The 21,591-nt window shown below is 37.1% G+C and overlaps 1 protein-coding gene across 3 annotated transcripts in view; it reads right to left on the bottom strand.

Annotated features, from left to right (window-relative positions):
* Positions 1-21,591, bottom strand: part of LOC134539280 (huntingtin) — a 135,661-nt gene that overhangs the window by 73,706 nt on the left and 40,364 nt on the right. For all 3 annotated transcript variants that reach the window (XM_063381104.1, XM_063381105.1, XM_063381106.1), the window contains exons 22-26: positions 21,109-21,244; positions 12,593-12,753; positions 11,118-11,266; positions 3,872-4,011; positions 1,656-1,901 (exon numbers count right to left, since the gene is read on the bottom strand). In XM_063381104.1, the coding sequence (XP_063237174.1) occupies positions 1,656-1,901; positions 3,872-4,011; positions 11,118-11,266; positions 12,593-12,753; positions 21,109-21,244 (832 nt within the window). The remainder of the gene's footprint in view (positions 1-1,655; positions 1,902-3,871; positions 4,012-11,117; positions 11,267-12,592; positions 12,754-21,108; positions 21,245-21,591) is intronic.

The raw sequence follows: 21,591 nt of genomic DNA, 5'->3' as shown, positions 1-21,591 counted from the left end.
GTTTGCTGAAATCGTGTGTCTCATCTATGATAAAGTTAATTCCCGTGTGTTTTGTGGTTGTTGAAAACGTGTGTCTCATCCATGATAAAGTTAATTCCGGTGTGTGTTTTGTGGTTTGTTGAAAACGTGTGTCTCGTCTATGATAAAGTTAATTCCCGTGTGTTTTGTGGTTTGTTGAAAACGTGTGTCTCGTCTACGATAAAGTTAATTCTAGTGTGTGTTTTGTAGTTTGTTGAAAACGTGTGTCTCATCCATGATAAAGTTAATTCCCGTGTGTTTTGTGGTTTGTTGAAAACGTGTGTCTCGTCTATGATAAAGTTAATTCCCGTGTGTTTTGTGGTTTGTTGAAAACGTGTGTCTCATCCATGATAAAGTTAATTCCAGTGTGTTTTGTGGTTTGTTGAAAACGTGTGTCTCGTCTATGATAAAGTTAATTCCCGTGTGTGTTTTGTGGTTGTTGAAAACGTTTGTCTCGTCTATGATAAAGTTAATTCTAGTGTGTGTTTTGTGGTTTGTTTTAAAACGTGTGTCTCATCCATGATAAAGTTAATTACCCGTGTGTGTTTTGTGGTTTTTTTGAAAACGTGTGTCTCATCTATGATAAAGTTAATTCCCGTGTGTGTTTTGTGGTTTGTTGAAAACGTGTGTTTCGTCTATGATAAAGTTAATTCCCGTGTGTTTTTTTGTGGTTTGTTGAAAACGTGTGTCTCATCTATGATAAAGTTAATTCCCATGTGTTTTGTGGTTGTTGAAAACGTGTGTCTCGTCTATGATAAAGTTAATTCCCATGTGTGTTTTGTTGTTGTTGAAAACGTGTGTCTCATCTATGATAAAGTTAATTCTAGGGATGTGCGAGTACCCGTTATTTTCGGGTACGGTTCGAATCCACAATTACCCGAACCCGGAATCGTTGTACGTCCATGGATTCAAACAGTATTACGAATATTCACAAAGGTTATAAATAAATTTAATACTGCTCAAAAATACTAGCAGTGAAAAATAAAATTAGGCTACTATTACGTAAGTATTTATAATATGATGTATCAAAGAAAGATCTGTAAATTAAATAATTAACACAGTGACATTAAAAGAATTTCAAGATTTCGAGAGCTTAAACTATAATTACGAATTTCCTTGTATAGCAAACTATAAACAAAAAACAATTACATACCTACAAGAAAAAAAGTCTTGGCTATTTATTGGAGAAGAAATGGTTTCGTTTGCTGAATGTTTATAAAACTGAGATTTCCCAGTGGCGTGCAGTTTATTACGATTGAGTTGGAGAATCGAATAGGTTTTGGTTTCCATATTTTCAAGTGTTTATTATTAATTAAGTTTAAATAATTATAAACATTTTAATCACAGTGTGATAAATAATTGCCAGTAGTTACAGTTAGAAAAAAGTAAACACACATTATTTTTAAATTAATCAGTTATTTTTAATTATTCTGTGCTTAATATTCGGAATCGGATTCATATCTCAATTATTGCCAGGGATTCGAATCAGATTCAAACCGAAATGAAAATCAAGGATTCGCACATCCCTAGTTAATTCCCGTGTGTTTTGTGTTTTGTTGAAAACGTGTGTCTCGTCCATGATAAAGTTAATTCCCGTGTGTGTTTAGCGGTTGTCGACGACGCGCGTGGTTGCTGACCGGGCGCGGGGGCTCGGCGAACAGCACGCGCAGCAGGGGGTCGGCGGGCCGGAACACGCAGGGCGACGCGGCGCCCAGCAGGCGGTGCAGGGCGAGCTGGGCCCCGCGCTGCTCCAGGCGCACTCGCCCCCGGGCCAGCAGCGGCAGGAGGGCGTCGGCCGCCTGGCGCGACCAGCGGCGCCACCGCTCCTCCCAGTCGCAGCCCTGCCGCGACTCCCCCAGCACCACGCCCAGAAGCTCCAGCACCTGGGAGGGAGCATCGCTGCTAGAAGGGCGCACGTCGTCGGAGGCTGCGCGGAGGACTTGACGAGTGCGACCGGAGCAGCGGCTCACATACTAAGGAAGAGCGATAATCACCTGACACCGACTACCGACACCGGACGGACTCTGGTGTTCGACGAAGCGGGGAAAGACCGGATTGTGAGGAGTCCGAGTTCCTGACGGAACATCACGACGGGAACAACGTTGTCGTCGGTGATTCTGAGGGACATTAGGAATCTCAGACTGTTGGCAGCGTGTGAAGAAGACCAGTTACCACCTCCAAGGGCAACATGCGAGTGACAAGCTGTCACTAGATCATGGAAATTAATATAAGTGTTTCAAATGTTGCCGCAGCTCAGTACACTCACGATTAAAGTGCATAGCAAAATGTGCGACATCACAATTATTAAAAAAAAAGGCATTATGAATGATGTTACAGAAAAGTAGATATGTATTCAAAAACTATAAACAACTGATGGACAGCGGTGAAGATTGGTACTACGTATATGGTCAGGGTGTGCACGACATAAAAACACAACTGGGACTCTGAATATAATGTGACCACAAACTTTTTGATTATGAGTTTTATGAAAAATACTTAATGGGGGTAAAAAAAAATTCAAACACACACATATTAAAAATGATTTAAATTAGAATTTAAACTATATTTACATGCAGCTTTTCTGTCTGTAGAGAGATTTGCATGGCCTTTTTTGAAAGAGGAAAGCAGTAATTGGAAGAAAAAAAAGTATTTTATGGATGTAGTTCATAAGCCATTTGTCAGAGAGCAAAGAATGCTGTGATATATTGTGGCTGCCAAGAGCAGGGGGAGGGGGTAACTGTGGCTAGCAGTTGCATTCAAAAGTGTTTACTTGTCTCATCTACCACTGTCTGCTGACACAGGCCATTCACACAAGGCAAGGTTCAGAAAAGTTGATAAAAACTAACACATTATATTCAGGTAAATAGGGTATGTTTCTGCAAGATTGTCCTTTTTTTTTTTTTACGATTATCAACAATGATGTTATACTTACATAATATAATATAGGTTGACATACCAAATTTATCTTCATGTATGTCACACATTTTATTCCAATTTTTAGTTTAAAAAAATCTAGTGTGACTCTTGTGCAAGTTTTGTTAAAGCTGAGATCTCATAAAAAATGTTTTAACAGCCAGACACTATGAACTAGAGGAATTAAAATTGAACATTGTATTATACTTTAACGAAAACAAAAATTAACCAAAGAAATTTTAGTCTAAAAATAAGATGGTGTCGAATGGTTCCTACCCCTCCCCACATTAATTGTAACCTATACACATTTTGTGCATTATTACATAGCTAGAAGTTGGTCACATTGAAAGAATGTGTTTGTTTACCTGTCCCAGATGATGAATGTGTTGCTATATGAAGTAACAGAAATGCACAAAAAATACCCGGAGCAGTAACTGAAGATTAGAAAAGACTAGTTTGGGTCCGGTATTTTAAAGGAACTGAAATCGGAACCGAAAATTTGGGGATCCGCACAGGCCTGCTAATGATGGCATCTATTAATAATAGGTTTTTCTTATCATTCCAAGTGCCAGGTAATATTTCTTTTAACCATTCTGTAAGTAGTCTACAGTTGTTTCATATTTAATCAAATATTTTTCAAACTCACTCTACCAGATGGCAAAATCAAAACAGTCATAGGCCCAGTGACTTGCAAGCATGTGCCGATCACGTGAAAATGTTAGAATATTATGAATATAAAGATGTTACTTCTACACAAAATAATTCTCTGATTTTTACTAAAGTAAATAAATTTTAAAGACAAACAATGATAAATGTAACACTTTCAAATCTGTGAAAATTCTTTGTTTGAATTTTTGCCAACTTGTCAGTATGTAAACCTGTAGTTCCGGCCGAATTCTGAAAGTTGAAAGTGTTCAGGCAAGCCCGAGTGAGACTGTACCTGGTGATATTCCACCAAACGCAGCATCACAGAGATGAGACACTCCCTCTGTGTGTCGAGATCCTTCAGGTCCGCAGGGCTGCCACTCGTCCCTCTCACCAGGAAAACGTCTTCCACTACGGGAACAAGAGCCGGTATGCCTGCAGCAAACAAACACATAACAAGCATTTTCCTTTTCCTGTAAGTTGTCAAATTATACCACTATCTCATGCTTAAGACTCAGTCTCACAAGTAAGTTATTAATGTCATTTTATTGTCATTACTATTACATTACATTAATGTATTTTCAAGTAAATTTTTTTTTCCTCAATAGCACTCTTACATCTATTGATGGGTCACAAACTTTCTCACCAAATATTTACCAAACTTTGGGATCATGTGATAAACCAATGTATGGGATCATGTGATAAACCTATGTATGAGCTGCGTATCGAACCATTAAAGTCAGATCAAATAAATATGGAAGCTCTATATAATCTAGTGAATTATCTAAGTGTCAAAGTTGTTGAACTAAAAAGTGAGAACCTCGTGTTAAAAACGCTACTCCTTGATTCCAGAGAAGAAAATGTCAAAATTAAGCAAGAAATTATACAAATAAAGGAACATTTATCATCAGGTAAAGACCATAATGCATCTTATAGTCAAGTAATTAAGAATTCTTCCAATCACAAGACAGCGGAACGTGTAATTTCCCAACGGGACACGGGAAACCGCAGCCAGCCGCGTGACCTACTTATCAGTCAGCAGGAATCCCGCTGCGTCATGAGACACGATGACAAAGGACGTGTCGACAGTACACCATTCACGTTAGTGGAACACAGGCGCAAGTCCAACACAAGAGATACCAGTGACATTAAACGCTCAACGGAAATGAAGAAAACACCTATAAAAATAGGGATTCGTAACATTTCCACACTTAAAATGTTACCCAAACCAGCACCCAAAAGAATGAAAGCTCTTTTTGTGACTCGTTTCGACCCAAGTGTACAAGAACAAGAAATTGTAGAATACATTTCAAGTGAACTGAACTTAGATCATATTAAAGTAACGAAGATGAAAACTAAATTCAATTCATATGCCTCCTTCCATGTTCAGGTTTTAGAAGAGGACTTCAGTCGAATTAATAACATTGTGTTTTGGCCCAGCGGCTGCCTAATAAGCCCCTTCTATGGTAAATTACACCCAGAACAAATCTTGAGCAACTCATCCACTACCGAGGAACTTAACACCTCTACCTGCAACATCGCAACTAATTCTACTGCTATTTCTAAGCCTACATCTGCTCCTACTTCTGCCTTAGCGCCTGGAGGGGCTTCTCACTAGTTCAGTGTGAAACTTAAAAATGAGGAGTTTATTTTATTTTATCAGAATGTAAGAGGCTTGAGAACCAAAGCAATTGAATTTTTTGAAAACCTCTCGCATAGTGATAATGATTTAGTATGTCTAACTGAAACTTGGTTCACCGATAATAGTCTGAATTCTCATTATTTCAACAATAATTACCGTATTTACAGATCTGATAGGGACCATTTATTAACTTTGAAGAGTAGATGTGTCCTGACTGCTGTTAATAAACATAAATTCAAAAATGTAACATCTACGCATGAATATGACTATCCAGGAATAGAAGCTGTCTGGATAAATATAAAAACACATGATAAACCTTTAATCATTGGGAATATTTATATTCCCCCTCAAACAACTCCTTCAGCCTACACTTCATACTTTGAAGCCCTTGAAGATAAGTTTGTGAATTCTGATGTCTCTTTATTAATAATTGGTGATTTTAATGTTCCAGGCATTGACTGGCCTCAATTGCATACCCAAAATATAGTTCATTCAAATATTAAGTCGAAAGCCAGATCAATAATCAACTTTGTATCAGCAAGAGGTTTAATTCAGCTTAATCAAACTCAACCTTCGGCCCAACTCTTGGACCTATGTCTCACTAATATTGAATCATGTCTGGTTAGCAAAGCTCTGGAACCACTAGTTAAAGAAGATAGTTTTCATCCTGCATTAGAGATAAACTTCCAATTTGATGATATGTCAATAAACGATAATACATCGTCTTCATATAAAAACTATAAGATTGGTGACTATCTCGGCCTTTTTATTGCTCATAGGGACCATGACTGGTCAATTTTATACAATTCTAAAAATATAAATACCATGGTTGACTACTTAACGTGTACAATGAATGATCTCATAGAATTATATGTACCTACTACTATTAAAAAGGCTACAAAATATCCCCTATGGTATTCCAACCAACTAATAAAATCTCTTAAGAAGAAATCGCACTATCATAAATTATATAAACAAAATCTGAATCCTTTTTACTATTTATTATTCTCAGATTACCGCAAGGAAACTAAATCACTTATGTGTAGGGATAAAACAAACTGGCTTTGTGATAATAACAATAAAATTAAGCAAAACCCTAAAAAATTTTGGAATTATGTTAAAATAATGAGAAAGGGTTATAGTCAGCATCCCTCAATTAAAATTAATAACTCAATTACGGATAATAATTATTTAATTGCGAATTCCTTTGCTGAATATTTTTTAAGTGTCTATGTTACTACAAATAACACAAATAACCAAAACATATCTCCTTGTTGTTCATACAATATTCCAATGTCTAATATCTCGATTAGTTTAGTCCTATGGAGTATAAAAACCATAAAATCTACATTGTCTACAGGACCTGATAACATACCAAATTTTATTATCAAAGGTTGCTCCTTAATCCTTGCTCCTCTCTTACAGCATATATATAATTTCAGTATTCTAAATAGCATCTACCCTGATAAATAAAAAATTGCCAAGGTTATTCCTGTACACAAAAGGGCAAAACTTCTATTGTTTCAAATTATAGGCCTATATCTCTGTTAAATGGATTTGCCAAAATTTTTGACAAAATAATATTTAAACACTTAGCGTTTAATGTAAACAATAGATTGTCTGATTCACAGCATGGGTTCAGAACAGGTAAAACAACCATGACAAACTTAGTCTCCTTTCTTAATCCTATTTATTCAGAAGTCATTACACATGGTCAAGTAGATGTTTGTTACTTTGATTAAGCTAAAGCTTTCGACACTGTTAATCATCAAATACTACTAAGCAAATGTTCCAAAATTGGGCTAAGTGATAAATATTTATCATGGTTAATAAGCTATTTAAATAACAGAAACTTTTATGTTTCAGTACAGAATATAAGTTCAGATCTCCACCCAACTCCTTCTGGCGTCCCTCAAGGTGGCACACTATCTCCTTTACTTTTCAATATCTACATTGATGATATAATAATTGATGATATAATATCTGGATTAAAGAACTCGGTTGGCACTCTTTTTGCCGATGACTTAAAGATATATAGAAAATCTCTTCATATCATGACAGCTATCTACTACAATGTGATATTACAGAAATTGGAAATTGGTGCACAAATAATTTGGTCAATCTAAACATGGAAAAAACTGCTATCATTACCTTCTCTAGAAAAACCTACCTGTTGCAATATGAATACAAACATGATAACTTACCTATTAAAAAATCTCAACATGTCAAAGACCTAGGAATTTAACTGGATCAAAAACTATTTTTTCATCTTCACATTGAAAACATTATCTCGGTATCTAACAAAATACTTGGTCTAATTAAATTTATCACCTTTAACACCTCCAATATTGACTCTATTCTCTCCCTCTATACAGCTCTAATAAGATCAAAACTTGAATATGGTTCTATTATATGGAATAGCATCAATAACACTGATATTGAAAAGCTTGACAGGATTCAATCTAAAGTATCTGACTATATTAACAAAAATTAAATACCATCAATAACATAGATTTAAATTCCCTCCTTGGTTCATATCAACTAGAAGAAAGATCTTAGATGCCATTTTTGTCTTCAATTGTTATTATGGTACTCTTATATGTCCTCACATATTTGATGTTACTGGCATTAAAATTCCTTCTTTTAATAGCCGTAACCCACCTTTTTTGTGCACACTTTTAAATACAAATGATATTATATATAGACTTGTTAACAATTTTAATATGTATGTTAATCACTTACAACCTACCAGAGAGAAAAAACTTGTTAAAAAAATTATTTTTTCAGCATCCAAAGATTAATTATCTTTAATACCAGATATATTAATCTAAGGATACTAACTGTATTTATCTAAATAATATTATATGTTCTGTACTTATACATTTATTACTCTCATGAAACATTTTTGTTATTTTAAGTAATTTTTAGAAGTTAAGCACTCATATGGATATTTGTATGTTATGTTGTCTTGTCTTTGTTTTTGTCCTACTATTTGTTGTTCTTATAATTTATTGTTTTGTTCTTATTTTTGTTCTGTTACTGTATTTGTTTTTTTACTTGTCTTACATGTTGTGCCCACCGTTGGAGCCTTGTGCTGTTGGTGTGGCATGTAACAAATCAAATAAATAAATAAATAAATAAATAAATAAACATTATTGTTAGGAATGGGTCAATCAAATCCTCAAATACCATCAAATACTTAGTATTGGAAGGATTCGATACTCAAAGAAAAAAATTCGAAGGAAAATATTTAAGGACATGACCTAAATAAAAAAAATTCAACACTGAAAACCCTTGAAGTTTACTAGGTCAATTTTTTTCTTCATATCTGCCCTCTTACCATTCCCCAAGATATTGTACTTTTAAAATTTGATTATATAAATAAAATGACAATGTATATTGATTCTGGAAACTTAATTTGTGAAACAACCAATTAATGGTTGGAATGTTTGAACACCATAGTTTATATTTTTCAATCATTGTATATTATTATAATTTTGACTCTTGATATCTAGATTAAGATTTGAAGGGTATATTTGACTTACTCTCTGGGATTTGAATTTGAGATTCGGATCCGAGAAAATCGGGATCCGACCCATCACTAATTATTTAAAACTGTAAAAGGTCACGCAAGTGAACATAACTATGAACACTTGTGTGACCCTGTAAAACTATTAGATAATATTTATTAATAGTGGTGCACCGATATGACTTTACCGATTACCGATTCGATTACCGATTATGAGAGCAATAATCGGCAGATACCGATTCAGTTACCGATTATAATGAAGAAATTCTTTTTAAGTGTAATAATGCACACAAAATTTTTTATTCCCATGTGAATTTAATAACATTACGTAAAATTGAGAATACAGTTATAATAACAGTATAAAAATATATAAAATACACTATTAAGTCATTGCAAAGTGTAAATTAAATTAACTTCTATTTAAATATTTGTTATTGTAAACAACTTGAACTACAGTCTAATAATTGAAATTTACAATGGGTAAGTTTTTGTTGCGGAAAACTAGCATTATTATCGACTATCACATAAGGTTGCATCAAGAAATTACCGTTTAACAATGTAATCATGCTGCTTTATTTTGTTCACTTGTGTTTATAGAAAAATGTTTCCACACTTCATTTTTTTTCTCCCTACTCGCCATCTCACTATAATTATATAAAAATGACTCAAAACAAATTCTAGCATATGTTATTTTATTTATTTGACTGAATATATAAAATTATAAATACTTTTTCACTTTTCACGTCACATACAAATAACACAACAACGGATAATGTTACCAAAGATGCCCATAACGAGTTGGTAAAATGCAGTGATAAACTCTAGAAGGAATCGGGACCACGATTTTGAACCGCTACTACGACTCGAAAAGATCGATTGTCATAGAATCCACTGCAACTGTTTGTGGTATTTTGATTGCGTGACATCTATTTTACGTCTCTGGCTATAGGTAATGAACAAGGAACGTAAATAAACGTGTAGGAAAAATGTATTTTTTATTGTTCGAGGCAATGAGATTTATTAAACTTAACGAAATATCTGTAATTATGATATGACGGAGTTAGATGAATTTTGTAATATATACAAATATTACGGTATTTCACCCTAAAACCTGTAACAAAATATTACACGGTAAAAACCTACTTAATTATGCCGGGACGTAAATAATCGGCAAAGTAATCGTTAAGATAATCGCCGATTACGATTAATCGGTAAGTACTCATAATCACCAATTACGATTAATCTGTAAGTACTCATAATCACCGATTACGATTCATCGGTATCCGCATCGGTGCACCACTATTTATTAAATAATATCTGTTGAGAAAAAATGAAACTAGACATCAAATTCAGGAGAGATAACATTATAAATTTACAATAAAATCCCACAATTGATAGTAATGACGTTGCTTGCACAATCTTGGTACATCAAAGCTAAGCACAGCAAAACCGGGACACGAATCTTCAACTTCATTTTGTGGGAGGGCAGGTAAAGCCTAAGCAAGACGTGACGGACGCACCAAAAGACAGCACGTTAAAAAATTCAAAGCAATGCCATCTATTGACTAATTTATAAACTAAACTGTTATTAGCGTCTTCAGTTGCTAGCAGCCGCAAGCTTCACTAAGCGGATGGGTCTCCCCAAGGAGAAGGGTAGGAAGTTGTCAGACCTTACTATATAACATTGTGGCGGACATAGAGAAATGAGGCAAACTCACTGTTTGTGTGTCTATGACCTACTGCCTGTGATTTTCTGTTATAAAACTGAATTTACCCCTTTTTTCACTCCCTTAGGGATGTAATTTCATAATTATATGTAGTCTATGTCACTTTCCGGTCCTTAAACTATCTATATGCAAAAAATCATTCTGATCCGTTGCTGCGTGAAAGAAGAACAAACACACAAACACACTTTCACATTTATAATAGTAGGGATTCGTAAATATTGTGACATTCAGGGGCGTAGCCAGGGGGGTGGGTTAGGGGTTCAAACCCCCCCTTAGCTCCAAATCTTTAATTAATTTCTCATTCATCAATCAAACAAATTTCATATTAAAATTAATAAAATTTAAACCCTTACAATATTTAAATTTAAGAACCGAAAACTGCTAAAATAGCACTATTTTACACCTTAAATAGGGGGGGGGGGGGGGAGGGCATGCTTCTTAACACCCCCCATACACAAATCCTGGCTACGCCACTGGTGACATTCAATCCAAAATTCAATTTGATTAAAAAAAATAGCATTCGCAGAAGCCTAGATCGGGTCGTCCCGAGTCGGAACTACTTGGCTCTACAGGGCCCTGCCGGTACGCTCTGAACAGAGCGTTCCCATACAGCTGGCCGGCTCGCTAAACCACGCACACTCACAGTGGGAGACCGGCGGCTGGCCGCTCGCCATCAGGCCGTTGCACAGCTGTATCATCTCGCTTATGCCCGTGATGCTCTTGGAGTGGTGCTTCTCGTAGGACAGGTGCACCAGGAAGTAGAAGATCTTCGGGATAAGGTCTTCTGCCTGCCTGAAACACATCCACTCTCATTCACGTGCTGCAGCATTCCAACACATGCTCACGCAAGTGCTTACATACAATACAGCCTGTTGCTTATTATGACACAACATCCAAAGTAGTATAAAACTACTTTGCTTCTCTTATACATACATGTTTCTGCACATGATCTTAAATAAATTTATAATATAACACATAGAAACCTGATTTTTTTTTAGGGTTTAAGGAAAACATAATTTTTATTGATTTAATGTGAATGGTTTACTAAAAACAAATGGTTTCAACACGAAGGCTACATACAAACTTTTTAAATACAAAATAAAAGAAGAAAAATAATTTACTATACTATCACAGTAAACTGTTAAACTTGAAAAATTTCGGCTTTCTATAGCATCACACTACGCCACCTTTGATTTATACCTATTCTTCTTTGATTCTTTATTCCCATCTATTTCTTCCTCTTATTTGCAGTATTGATGTTGCCTAAAGTATTTAAACTTTGGTAAACCTTTGATTCAATCATTTTGTTCAGAATTTTCTTTTAATGTAGCAAATATAATTTCACTCTCCAATTACTTTTAAATAACTTAATTTTTTTTCCCCTTGTATCAATTGGAAAGGCAATTGCAACCTAAATTCTTTACACCTTTCCTTTCACTTCTTTGCAATGTCTCCTAAAATTTACACCATTAACACTTCATTACAATTTTTTTTAGTATTGCAATTATTTTAGTATCTGCCCTCTAGGAGAGTAAAGGGGTATAAGTAATAAATTACAACAAACATAAAAACTTTTTATTTAAGTTTCATACAATCATTTCTGGCATTAATTTTCGACATGACTAAACAGAAATGATAATTTAATAGCTTACTTGTTGCTTGACTGTTAAGAGTCAAAATAAGGAAGTGTACATGTAAAGTTATCAAAATTTCCTTAGCTTAAAGATTCATAACACCCTAATAATAAGAGGAATCTGCAGTACCAGTTAAATCAAGCTAGCAAACCAAATACTTGAATTCTCTATCAGAAAGAGAGTTGAGGAGTTATACCAACGAGCTTAGAGTGAACCACTACTACAAATAAAAATGCAAGTGGGCAAGGATCCATAAAAATGTAACGTGAGACTAAAAACAATGCGATAACTTACATTATCATAAGTACTGAGGTGATTTAAGAAAAAAATATTCGTAATTTTAAACTAAATTGTTTTCAGTTCTGTCAGGAACCAAGTTATTTATTTGATGAAACGTCCGCTCACATCGGCGGACACGTACCGTGACAGATGGGTACGTAGCCAACAGCAAGCACGTGGGCAGAGAAGACACCTGCTTACTCACGGGATCTGACCTTCTTCCAGAAACTCGAACTGCCTGAGGACGAAGCCGAAGAAGATCTTGTCGGAATCCAGCAGGCAGTAGTTGACGCGAAGCTGCACCAGCTGGCTCAGCAGCAGCAGGACTCTGCACTGCAGCTGAACGTCGCTCGTCACCGTGTATTGCTGCCGGGCAGATTTTACGCTTTGCACTGTGACGGATCTCTGGTTCGCAGAGACAAGATGATATGGTTTTTTTTTCATTTCAGGTCCAATCTCATTTTTTAAACAGAAGATTCTGGTGTTATTGTTTTCATTTTTATAAATGCTGTATCATGATACTCCACCAAAATAGCAGTAATATTTATATTGTCACGCGGTAAAATTTTACGTGTAGAGTTTTTTTTAATTTGGCTTTGTGCTTGTAGTGCTTTGTGAGCCCGCGTGAGTTCCTGACACTTGTTTGCGACACTCGGGCTTTGACGGTTGTTTTCCTGGCGCGGTAGATTGCTAGCACTCTCTGTTTTTCTGGGGCGGTGACGTGGTTCGCCGCCCGAGAGCCTGGCCAGCTGCGCGGGCGGTTGCGTCATCCTGTCCTGGAATCTCCGGGAGTGTTGGCTGCCCTGGTTGGTTACGCTGCGTTGCTGTTCGTGCGCGTGACGCGCTGGTGTTTGTCGCCACCAGGTGGCAGAAGTGCGAGTCTGGCATGACCGGTGGAGGGGGGGATAGCGTCGGTTGGCGGAATGGCGGTTGGTTTGTGGAATCGCGGCCGGGATTTTTGTTTTCGCGTGGAGTGTTTTCGACGTGATGACGTGGTGAAGTGGATTTAATAAAAGGGGCCACCCTGGGTGCGCCGGGGTGGTTCTTCTCGGTGAGGTGCTGGAGGTCTGTCGGAGCCTCGGCTTGGCGGGTAGCTGCGTGCTGCCGTTCGACGGTGTTGTAAGTAATGGCGAACTCGTAATTTTCTTTCACCTCTTGTAACAGTTGTGGGCGTATTTTAAAATTGGGTTAGGATGACTTAACGTTTTGATTCTTTCCAGGAGTGCAGGCAGTTTGTGGTATCCAGCAATGTAAAATTTCTTTCGTTAATTTTAGCTTAAGGATGGGTCGAGGTGTGTGTTAAGAATCATGTTATTTTAAAAAAAGTAATAATCGTTCTCTTTTACTTATTTCAAAAGAGTATTTAATATTTTTTTTTTGTTTGTTACCAGAGTATGTTGACATTGACTTTATTTATTTATTTAATCAGTTAATTATTTACTTTTGTGTTGGTCATAGTTTACCAGAAATAAAACCTGAAACGATGTGGGATAAATAATACTTTTTTTTTCTTTCAGTCAACACCCTACACCCCCTGTCCTAAGGAGGTTAGACAATCCCTGTACCAGCTCTACTGCTACCACCCCCCCCCCCCCCCCCCCCCTAATGTTTATTTTGAAATAATAAGATGTTATCTTATTTTTTTTATTTTATTTTGAGTGACATTTGTGTAGATCTTGACGGAGTCCGAGGGCCCTTGCGACAAATTGGTGGAGGCGCCGGGTATGTCTAATTGTAGGGTGTGTGTTATTTTTTTTTTTAAATTTGTTTGGTGTAATGGTGATGTTTGGTTTTAACCATATCTGTTTCAGGGGTCACAAGGTACAGCCAGGTTATTTATAAATGTTTTAATCATGAGAAATTATTATTAATTTATTTTTTTTTAAATTTGGCCTATTCTGTAATGGTAATCATTTTTTTTTTTCAGCCAGTGTTTGAGATAAGTGGTTATGTTTATCAGCAAGGAACAACATATTCAGGAGTTTTAATTTGCATACCTTCCATTTTCAGGTTTTAATTATAGGAGTGGAGACAGAATGCCTACTTACATGTTCTCAGAATAAGTGTAAAAATGAAATGGTCTTGTTATAGAGTTAAGTATTTTTAAATTTTCATTAAGTTAAGTAATTTTTTTTTTAAAAATTGCACTTTAGTATTTCAATTGGTTTTTTTTTTTGATATTGTGTGTGTGTAATTATAAGCAGTTGATTTAAGATTTTTTTTTTTAAGCTTGGTTAGGTAGGAGGCTGAATGTTTATCAGGAGCATGATTATTTTTTTTTTAGTTTAAGTATGTCCACACACTGAGTATTCTGTTAATTTTTTTATGTTTGGGCATGTCTTATCAATACACTCTTAGCCTATGTACTGACGACAAGACAGGGATACCTGATATTTGTGAAAATAGTAGTTCAGATGAGGAGCCCCTGGTAAAGATACAAGAAAAATTGCATTTGTTAAACTCAGCACCTAGAGAAGACCACCACGACACAATGGAGGCAGGAAAATTTTTTGTGGAACCTAGCTATTTTTGGGGGAGACAAATAGAAGATGTCGATGAGTTTATAAAACAGTTTAGGAGAGCAGCCAAGGTCAATGGCTGGAATGACCAAAAATGTATTGCGTATTTACCCACATTTCTCAGGGGACCAGCTAGCCGCTGGTATGACAGTTATGAGTCAACATTGGAAAATGTGAAAACTTTTGATGAATTAGCCACTGCTTTAAAGGCTGCTTTTGTTCGTGTAGGTCAGGTAGAAGACCTGGAAATAAGACTTCAATCAAGAGTACAGGGTGGGGAGGAACCATTTGAATCTTTTATTTACGACGTTCTTCACCTTTGTAATCGGCTTGACCCCAAAATGCCAGAAGCCAATAAAGTGAGATATTTATTAAGAGGCTTACGACCGGATATTGTGGAGAAAGTTATGTTGTTTCCTAACAACACAGTAGACCAGTTGCTAGGAAATTTAAGAAAAATTGAGGCAGGCCTATACTATGCGAAGAGTCATGATAGATTAAAGGGAAATGGGGCTGTAAAACCAGAACAAGTGCCTGTTCGAAATATCAGGGAGGCAGACACAATGGATTCAAAAATAGAAAATAGACTAATGGAGTTGGGGAAACAGTTAAAGCAACTGCGTGAAGAAATGGAAGTTTTAAGAGTTCAGCCCATACACTTGCAAAATTTCAGACCTAGTGGAGAAAATAGAAATAATCTTAACAAACAGAAACACAACAGTACACCTAGAGACACAACCCAAGATCCCGGTTCTAGAACCTTTGCTAGACCCCAGAGGACCTTTGATGGGAGACCCATCTGTTTTAAATGCAACAAGCCGGGACACATTCAGTGGAACTGTCGCTCACAGCCAAATATGCAGAAAACAGGGAAACTAGGCCGGAAAAGTTATGCACAGACTAGGAATGCATTCTGTAAAAACACAATGTCCCTTTTTAAGTGCGATGGAGTGTTCAGTTTAAAAACTAAGATTTTTGGGACAGAGATCCCCGTTTTTATAGATAGCGGCGCTGCTGTATCTTTAGTGGATAGTAAGTTAATTCCTAAACGTTTTTGGAAACCAGCAGAACACAGAGTTGTAGCAGGGGTGTCTGCACAAACCCACCACTTGAATCACATGGTTATGCTAGGTTTTAAATTAGGCCAATTTTTTTATCATCACCCAGTGGGACTGGTAGAAACACCAATCCGTGGTCTTATTTTAGGATGTGATTTTCTTACTAAGTTTGAGGCAGTAATTTCATGTAAGGGAAACAGAAATACTTTATTTACAATAAACCATCCCACTGCGGGCATTCAGGTACAAGGAGCAGAGGTGAGGGAGGCTAAGGACAGACACATAAAACATGATAAAATTAACGCACCTCCTTGTGATAACCAAGTTCAGAAGTCAGGAACCCAAGATGATCCTCCTAAAGTAAACAAAATTGAATCAGAACCTACTTTGAGGTTAGGTTGTGTCAGGATAAAAGAGCATTCACACAACGAGGCTAGGATGCATCAACGAATTCCAGTGTGTTTTGCAGGTAATGATTTAGCAGAGGAAGTTAGTAGTAGAACCCTAAGGGGCAAAGAGAAAACGTTAGAATTACCTGTTTTTGTTGTGCAAGATATTGATTTGACTAAGAAGCAACAGTCTGACCCCAGGTTAATGCCTTCAGGACCTAAGACAAAATTACGTAGATGGACCAAAAATGTTTCTTTGCATGATGATGTGTTTTGCTATAATAATCCCAAGCCAGATAGAATAGACCAACGAAGGTACGACAAACGAAGACGAGAGGTGAGTTATAAGGTGGGGCAGGAAGTGTTAGTGTTTACTCCGATCCGGAAAAAGGGGCTTTCGGAGAAGTTGTTGCATCGCTGGTTTGGTCCTTTTGTTGTTGAGAAAAAAATATCTGATAATCTGTATCGGTTAAAAAAGTGTCAACGTGGTAAAGTTAGCTATGAGGTAACTAATGTGGAAAGAATGAAACCATTCTTTGCTGTCTGAGTTTTATTTATTTTTTTTTTTTTAATGGTGATGTCAATTGTGAACCCTGTTTGTATTGTGTCTAGATTCTTTGTAAGGCCATCAAGTATTTGTTTTTGGTGTTCGTTTGTTGTGTATTGTAACCTGTGATACATTTCATTTCGGTCCTGGGTTATTTTGTTTAATAGTGACTTGTCAATTTAAGATTTGTTTTTTTTAAGTCGCTCGTAAGAGTGTTTCAGGTACCCTCAAAGCCACTCGGGCCCTCATAATGAAGACAACTTGCTGGTGGCTACTGATGGATATGCTGGTGCTGTCTCGAGGGGATGACGCGCCTCATTCGCCGTTCCAACCTGAGACAGTGGGGGTCATCGCTGGACCCCATTTCTTTGAATAAACCGGTTGAAGTATTGAGTTTCATGGTCAGACATGTTCAGAGTATTGCATTATTTGTGATAGGGGGTACCCTATTTTTGATTATCATTAGAAATCCATACCTTGTGGGTATTGGAACGTTCCCACGTGTAGCTGCACTGGATGAGACCACTATGTTAAATGCTGAACTTACTGTTATGGTTTTTATATTGGGAATTGTAATTGGTATGTTGGCTTTTATTATCTGGAAGTGTATTCAACTTAAACGAAGTGCACAGAAAAATTTGAAGATATCGTCCCCAGTCACGCCTGTTGAGGCCTCCACGAGTGGAGAGGCTATGGACTTACGAGAACGATTACGTAATGAAAATGTAATAAAGGCCAAATTGTCTAGTAACTTTGGTGATGAATTTCTTGTAAACATCACACTTATCGAACCATGAGGTAAATTTTCTTTGATTGATGGACTCATTCTAATTGTTTACTGTTATCACGGTTTGTAATTATTTCAAAATGGTATTTGTTGTTTAATGAAGAATTAGCTATGTTTTTTTAAAACAAAGTAAGTTACGACTAATTATTTGGGCACATTGGTGTATTGTTTATAAAGATTTAGATTTTGTTTGTTAACCAGAGATGACCCTAGGTGTCTGCTATTTTGATAGGTTATGCTGGATTGGGAGTTAAGCCGAGAAAGAGTTCCTTATCTCCTTTACCTCCCTTCCATACTCCTTCCAGTGTCATGTACTGTGCGTTTGAACCAGATTTCCATGGACTCGGAGAGCCAGGACCAACTTTAAACTCGACATGTGGTGCTAGTGTAGAAGATGAACTGTTATAGCATCAATCATCGTGTCCATCCTCATTACCGAGGATCTGGGACTATACAGCCTGTACCTGGTGGTGGGAAAAAGTAACTGTTATCCCATCCAGGAATTGTTGTGGGCTGTGTGTGTGACTCCTGTGGAAGTGCATTCGTCGGATGACCCCAGTTGATTGCGACATGTATGTGTGGACTCTCAGTTTCTAGAAGAGAAGAGACGAGACTGCTTGGTCGCAGTGGGGTTCGCCGCTGTCATGGCGTTGCTACGTTGAGAAGCCAGTGCTACATTTCTGTACTAATGAGTTTGATGAACGTTCTATCCCGCAGCTGGTTGCTGCCATTACGACTCTGTGAAGATTTTGGACTTCAACTAACTTTTTAAACTTTTGAACTACCTTCTGGTTCCTACCTAGAAGCGTATCCTCTTGTGCCCTCGGTCCTCTTAAAAAGGGGAAGGATATTTTGTTGCAAATTTCTTGTTTTGCTCGGGTTAACTTTTATTTGTAGGACGTAAGTTTTGTATCCTAATTATTGAATCTGCGGGGTAAACAGGCACCTGGGTTCATCAATGGTTAGGCGTTTTTGGATTCCCATACCTACCTTGTTTGAGATTTGCCTATGTTAGACACTGTTGTTAAATGACATTAATGAAAGGTTAAATTTATGAGTATGTCATTTTCTATTGAAGTATGTTGCTACCCCTATGTAAGTTTATGTTTATGAATCACCTAAGATTAATTTTTTTTTTGTTGTTATTGTTGATGTTGTTGATGAATCTGATGCTGGGTATGAAAGTTTCACAGTATTGACGGATGGCACTGCTGGCAACATGCAGCAGAGATGGCTGGAGCTGAGGGGTGCTACTCCAAAAGGTGGAGCCCTGGGCTTGGGGACGAGCTGCAGATCGTCCACCGGGATCATGGCTTCCACCGCCCCTTCGAGCTGTTCTGTCACCATACTCCGCCTCTCTCGGCTGTAGGCCAGTCAAGTTAGGCTTAAATGTGCTTGTACCTCAAGATTACTTTATTTAGCTCAATACAACTATGTACACTCATAATTGGAGATATGAAATTGTAATTTTATGATGTAAGCAATCGGATCAATTTTTGGATACCTCGAACCCGTCTTTAAGTCTAGCTCTGTTTGTTATGTCATCGATTCTCCTCTGGCCGGTCTTGCTATGACTTTTAGGAATTGGCTCGTGCCTCTCAGGCTTCTTTTGTAATCTTAATAGTTAACATTGTAAAATTTTCTTTCAATCCTTTGTTTGTAAATTTAAAGTTGTGGTTCATGGCTTGTGGGGCACAAGCCCTCGTCGTCCGGAGTGATGTCAGCCGGTAAAATTTTACGTGTAGAGTTTTTTTTAATTTGGCTTTGTGTGCTGTAGTGCTTTGTGAGCGCCGCTTGAGTTCCTGACACTTGTTTGCGACACTCGGGCTTTGACGGTTGTTTTCCTGGCGCGGTAGATTGCTAGCACTCTCTGTTTTTCTGGGGCGGTGACGTGGTTCGCCGCCCGAGAACCTGGCCAGCTGCGCGGGCGGTTGCGTCATCCTGTCCTGGAATCTCCGGGAGTGTTGGCTGCCCTGGTTGGTTACGCTGCGTTGCTGTTCGTGCGCGTGACGCGCTGGTGTTTGTCGCCACCAGGTGGCAGAAGTGCGAGTCTGGCATGACCGGTGGAGGGGGGGGATAGCGTCGGTTGGCGGAATGGCGGTTGGTTTGTGGAATCGCGGCCGGGATTTTTGTTTTCGCGTGGAGTGTTTTCGACGTGATGACGTGGTGAAGTGGATTTAATAAAAGGGCCACCCTGGGTGCGCCGGTGTGGTTCTTCTCGGTGAGGTGCTGGAGGTCTGTCGGAGCCTCGGCTTGGCGGGTAGCTGCGTGCTGCCGTTCGACGGTGTTGTAAGTAATGGCGAACTCGTAATTTTCTTTCACCTCTTGTAACAGTTGTGGGCGTATTTTAAAATTGGGTTCAGGATGACTTAACGTTTTGATTCTTTCCAGGAGTGCAGGCAGTTTGTGGTATCCAGCAATGTAAAATTTCTTTCGTTAATTTTAGCTTAAGGATGGGTCGAGGTGTGTGTTAAGAATCATGTTATTTTAAAAAAAAGTAATAATCGTTTCTCTTTTACTTATTTCAAAAGAGTATTTAATATTTTTTTTTTTGTTTGTTACCAGAGTATGTTGACATTGACTTTATTTATTTATTTAATCAGTTAATTATTTACTTTTGTGTTGGTCATAGTTTACCAGAAATAAAACCTGAAACGATGTGGGATCAATAATACTTTTTTTTTCTTTCAGTCAACACCCTACACCCCCTGTCCTAAGGAGGTTAGACAATCCCTGTACCAGCTCTACTGCTACCACCCCCCCCCCCCCCCCTTAATGTTTATTTTGAAATAATAAGATGTTATCTTATTTTTTTTATTTTATTTTGAGTGACATTTGTGTAGATCTTGACGGAGTCCGAGGGCCCTTGCGACAATATGTTGCATTTTTATGATAAAATTATTTGTAATAAATTGGTCTAAAACAGGTACATTCAGAACTATAAAAATTAATTGGTTGATTAGAAGTTAAAGAGTAATTATTTTTGAAACCCAATATCTTTTTATTATGCTTCATTAGCTTCTCATATATAATTAGTTATCCTAAAACCCTGTTTACCATATCTTCACCTTCTCTAGGGGTGGAATTATGTAATTATATAAATTCCAGTGTTTAAGTTAGCCACAGATCTTACTAATAAAAACAAGTTTCATCAAAATCTGTCCAGTAGTTTTTGATTGATGCCGGAACATAGACAAAACTAAAAAAAAAACTATTCTTTTGAGTTCTAAGTAATGTTAATAGTAGCCTTTTGCAATAGTTTTTTTTATTATTTCAATCAATATGTGGATTTTTTTTACCTCAAAAACAGTTTTATTATTAATGTAGACTACTAAACTTTCCATACAATGTAAGCAAAGATAAAAATAGCAAAAAATACCAATCAGCGCTACAGAAACATACTTTATAACATAAATTTTACCTTCAAAGCTTTGATGACCATTGGTTCGAATAAGCGAATATACGATGCCAGAGCAGTTTTGTCCGTTCCACGATTTACTCCTTTCAATGCACTGGAAAATTTTCTTTCACCTCTCTTAAGAAAATACGACAGCCATCTGAAAACCAACAGTAAATTCAAAAGTAGTTTTTTTTGGTGACAAAATTTAAACTAGAACAATTCTGGTTTACCCCTGCCGGGAATTCAACCTGAACCACTCAATAACCATAATTTAAAACACATTTAATGAACTACAGTTTAAAAACTCTATGGTGCATCCTTAAAGAAGCAAGTTGCATCAATTTCAAACAAAATTAAATTAAATGTAAAATAAATTTATGGGTAGACAAAACTCAAACTATCATTCCAGGGAAACGGATGCTGCATAAGGAACAAAGATAAACACTATCACATTAGAGATACAGAAGTTCAAGAGAAGGTATCATGTACCTAAAATGTCAAATT

This window comes from Bacillus rossius, chromosome 15, assembly GCF_032445375.1.
Source record: "Bacillus rossius redtenbacheri isolate Brsri chromosome 15, Brsri_v3, whole genome shotgun sequence".
Classification (NCBI taxonomy): domain Eukaryota; kingdom Metazoa; phylum Arthropoda; class Insecta; order Phasmatodea; family Bacillidae; genus Bacillus; species Bacillus rossius.
This window is presented reverse-complemented; position numbering and strand designations above follow the sequence as displayed.